The sequence below is a fragment of the Pinus tabuliformis genome, chromosome 9 (genome assembly GCF_031772625.1).
Source record: "Pinus tabuliformis cultivar Carrire ecotype Pingquan chromosome 9, CPIR1, whole genome shotgun sequence".
In the NCBI taxonomy this organism is placed as follows: domain Eukaryota; kingdom Viridiplantae; phylum Streptophyta; class Pinopsida; order Pinales; family Pinaceae; genus Pinus; species Pinus tabuliformis.
The window spans coordinates 795,360,639-795,365,235 of NC_142307.1; the positions used below are offsets into that span (position 1 = coordinate 795,360,639).

Consider the following 4,597-nt stretch of genomic DNA (forward strand, 5'->3'; position numbering starts at 1 on the left):
CGAAATCAAAAATGGAGACAATCACAACACCTTACGATTTGGAAATGAATACTTGTTTTCGACACTAGAAAAATTACAAATTCATACCAAAAACAATAGTAACAGGATAATCGACTATCTACAGAAATCAAACTCTTTCCTATGATTGAAAACGACACTTGCGACACTTTCGAATCAAGGGACGACAGTGTGATTATGTTACTTTTTGCAAAGGAGAACTGAAAATGATTCAACAAACACACAAAAACATTTACAGTTCTTTTGTACAAAGGAGGCGGAATAACAGCAAGGAAAAGGGGTTTCAAACAGAGATATACTGATCACAGGCAGCAAAATTCATGAATAGAACTGGAAAGAATGAATCACAAAAACCAAAACTGCACAATGCCTACTCTGATCAGCGCACCTGTAACACAGGGAATTTGAAATGCAGCGCAGCTACTACACTCGGGAAGTGTGCTGAATTTCAGATTCTCAGAACAGTACCTACGTTGGGCCAGAGACAAGACTTTGCTTGGGTTCCGAGTCACAGTTTGCAGTTCAGTTCATGGGTTTTGGCCGAGCAAATGGTAATCAGTAATGCAACAATCAGGGGTAGATCTAAGGAGGATCTAAGAGCTACCACAAGGGGCAATCAAAGAGTTTGTGAATCAGTTGTTTAAATCATAAACAGATCCCGGAGATTGACTGAAGTGGCATTTATCTACTTTGCATTTGCATAGAAAATGCAGTTCGAAAGCTACCTGGCACGACTTCAGACTCCGCCTGTAAGTTTATGAAATAGACAACAAGGAAGATAAACAAATAAACTAATTCGTCCCTAGTGGAGTCACCATTTTGTTACAGGGAAAAGTGTCTACTCAGAACTGCTTATACCACTAAGGTGTGATAGCTGCCTTAGAAACAAACAAAGTAAAGCTACTTTCGTTTTTCCTTTATGAAGTATAGATAGAGAAGAACAAAGAAGAACAACCTCTGTCTTGTGCTAATCTCCTGGTTCGATTCCTCTCTTTCTTGATAGTCTTTCACTACTTGTTCCCTTGCACGCCCAGCTTCACAGAGTACCTGTAAGATCACAGTAGCATGACACTATACAATAACATGGATCTATAATCATAAACAATATAGGATCAGATGTAAATTGACCATACAAATGCAGCAAACATAAATTACACAAAAGTATGGAGGAAAACTTGAATAGCTTTTATTGATAAACAAGAAAGAGCCAAGGGGAGTTACAACCAGTTGTTCTGACCCAGCATCATCCTCTTAGCAAGGAATCCCTTCTTCACCTCATACAAAGCTTAGATCACCCAACAATCTAATGTTTTATCTCAAGAAACCAACAACAATTCCTTACAATATGCAAAATTCCAGCCTCTGGATCTCTGGGATGAGGGATCCATATATAGATATCTGTAAGGGAGATGAGTTAGCTTGTGATTTGATTAGTGTCTTCCCTCTGATAGTTCTTGCTTCCACTTGGAGGTTGATGATCTCTTACTCATCCTTGGTCGAATTAAGAGAGGCAAGTGTCACAGGAGAAGTTTTTGGAAGCTTCCATTGCCTTTCCACCTCGCAGAATGACACTGCCATTTGTCATTTCTCGCCCATCGCACCCCATAGAAGGGATTTTTGAAATGCAACGTACCCACACAGTGTATTTAGGTGAGATGCAATGCACTTGGCCTGTGAAGCAGCTAAAATGATCCTGTTTTGACCAATTCTGAGCAGTTTTTCATGGAGAACTTCTGGGAGAAGCTGTAATCAGTTGACCTTGTTCCTTTAGGGGTTAGAACAACATTTTTAGGGACTTAGGAGCCCTTGGTTTATGGACATTTCATGCTTGGGGTTGTAGTGCCCAAAAATGTCTATAACAAGATGGTCGCCCCTTTTCAACCCGGAGACTGAACAAATTGGGGTCAGGCCAGTATGGGTCAGACTCCCGGGCTTGCCACTACAGTACTGGTCCGAGGACATCTTCAGAAGAATTGGAAAATCTCTGGGCACCTTCATGGAATCTGACAAATCTTATCTCACGACGGGGATGATGGCATACGCCAGGGTCCTAGTTCATATAGATACAAGGGGAGGGTTACAGGAACACATCACTATACAATGGAAATCCTTCTCGAGGAACTTACCGATGCAGAAGATGCCATCAAGTGGGTCACCTTTACAAAGACTTCCCCCTCCTCAAAAAGACTCAGCAGGAAACCAGGATGCAAGACCAGCCCCCAACAGCAGAAAATCCAGCTCCTCCGGCTGCGGCAGCACCAAGGGCGGAACAAATCAAGACCTCAGACACGGTGGAAGCACCGCTCGCACCTTTGAAAAAAAGCAGGGCAAGAACCCGATCAGGCCTCCATCTCCTCCTCTGACACACTCAAGGGCAGCAAAAGGAGTCGTCTTTTCATCGGGTATGTCTCTCCCCCCTGTTGACTCTGCTTCACATCTTTCTTCTTCTTGTTTATCACTCTCCTCCCACTTGCCCCCTCCAGTCTTGATTCCCGCCCCCTCATCCCCGTCGGTCCTCGACCTGGTTGTGGATTCCCGCCCCCCTTTTCCCCCCTCTAAGACAAACCATCTATATATGACCTGCCCCCTCCCACAGCCATCGGCCATCTTTACTTCATGCTCCCTCTCATCCGTCCCTTCCCGCTCCCTTCAATCGCCCTCCCCCTCGGTAAATTCCACACCGAGGTACTCCACCCGCTCGACTGCAAAGCAGAAAGAGCCAGACGCCATAGGGCTGGCCGCTGCCCCTCCCATCCTCTCGCCCAAGCAGGGTAGAGGCAGACCTTCCAACATCCACAAGGCAAAAGAACAAGCTGGGGACGAAGTGATCCAGGGCAAACAGCACACCATTGAAAGGGTTCTTAGAGCAAAGGACACCCTTCCCCATCCCCCTCCATGAAGATTTTGTCCTTCAATTGCAGAGGGCTGGCCAGCCCCGAGAAAAAGCTGGCCCTGAAGCGTCTCTTATTATCTGAGTTGGTTGACATTATCCTTTTACAAGAAACCCTTTGCAAGGCGGATACGGCCATTTCTATCCTTTGCTCTTGGATGCCTGGATGGTCTTTCCACGCTCTTGATGTCTCGGGACGCTCTGGGGGCATTGCAATTGGGTTCAAGAACTGCACCATTAACCTGAAGAACATATGGGGTGGAGGGGGTTTCCTGGGGGCGGACATTTATTCCAAGGATCTGGAGGAAGAGCTAAGAATCATAAATGTCTATGGACCTTGCCACAACAGGGAACTCTTTTGGCGAAAGCTTCTCAGCTCCCCCCTCCTCCTAGCTGGAAATGTAATCCTAGGGGGAGACCTGAATTTCTCTATGGGCTTCTCAGAATCCTGGGGACACATGGCGCAGATTGACCCGCTTTCTGATTTCTTCGAGCAGCTGCTTGAGAATTACCTCTGGATTGACATCCCCTCGGCCAAGATTCAACATACCTGGAGGAACAACCGGTCTGGTGACCAAAGCCTGGCTAGGAGACTGGATCGCTTTATTATTAAGGAGGCCTTTCACAATAGCCACCCCAGATCAAGGCAATGGGTCGGCAGTGGTGGTATGTCGGATCACAGACCCATTTTTCTAGAGGTTGGAGAAAAGAAACAGAAGCACAAGGCTCCTTTCAAGTTCAACTCCACTTGGCTCCGGGACCCCTCCTATATCAAACTAATAACCGATTTCTGGAAATTACACCCGATCTCTGAGGAGGAGGATCCAGCTAAATGCTTTGTAAAAAACCTCTCTGAAATTAAGGTGCTATCCAGAGCTTGGGCTCACAAGAAAAGGGAACAGGATGACCTAATAATCTCCCAAGCAGAGCAGGTGATTGCAGACCTTGAATCTCATTCGGAGGGAACTTTCAACTCCCCGGAATAGAAAGCTATGTATGAAACCCTTATCAATCAGAGATCTCAAGTACTCAGAGATAGAGAGGCAGGTTGGAGACTAAGAAGCAGAGTTATCTGGCTCAAGGAGGGGGACGAAAACCCAAAGTTTTTCCACTGCTTTGCAAATGGTCGGAAAACAATCAACACTATCTAGGAGCTGCAAAATGATCGGGGGGAACCAATCCACACCTCCAGAGAACTCACCTCACTCGCCAGCTCACACTTCAGGAACATATATATGGCCCCGAGGGAAGCCAGTCTGTTAGAGATCATGCGAGTGGCCGAGCTTTTCCCCAGGTTTGTGGATGAAGGGGAAGCAGAAGAACTCACCAAAGAGGTTTCGATGGGGGAGCTTGAAGCCACCATTCGGGGTTTCCAAAAAGACAAAAGCCCGGGACCTGACGGCTGGTCCATCGAATTCTATCTTGCTTTTTTTGACCTGCTGGGTCAGGACCTCCTCAAAGTAATCAATCACTGTAGCCTCTCAGGAAAAATCCCCTCGGCCATCAAAGCCACCTTCATAGCCCTCATCCCCAAATCCGACAAGCCAGCCTCTTTCAATGACTTTAGACCCATCTCGCTCTGCAACTGCCTCTACAAGATCATGGCCAAAATCCTAGCGAATAGACTCAAGCCCATCCTTTCGGCACACATATCCTCTGAACAGTTTGCTTTCCTACAGCACCGCCAGA

At 46.3% G+C, this 4,597-nt stretch overlaps 1 protein-coding gene across 1 annotated transcript; it reads left to right on the top strand.

The window, feature by feature from the left end:
- Positions 1-2,913: 2,913 nt before the first annotated feature.
- Positions 2,914-3,894, top strand: LOC149151143 (uncharacterized). The gene has a single exon (XM_089443072.1). It carries the CDS (start codon positions 2,914-2,916, stop codon positions 3,892-3,894), a length of 981 nt encoding a protein of 326 aa, XP_089299198.1.
- Positions 3,895-4,597: the final 703 nt, after the last annotated feature.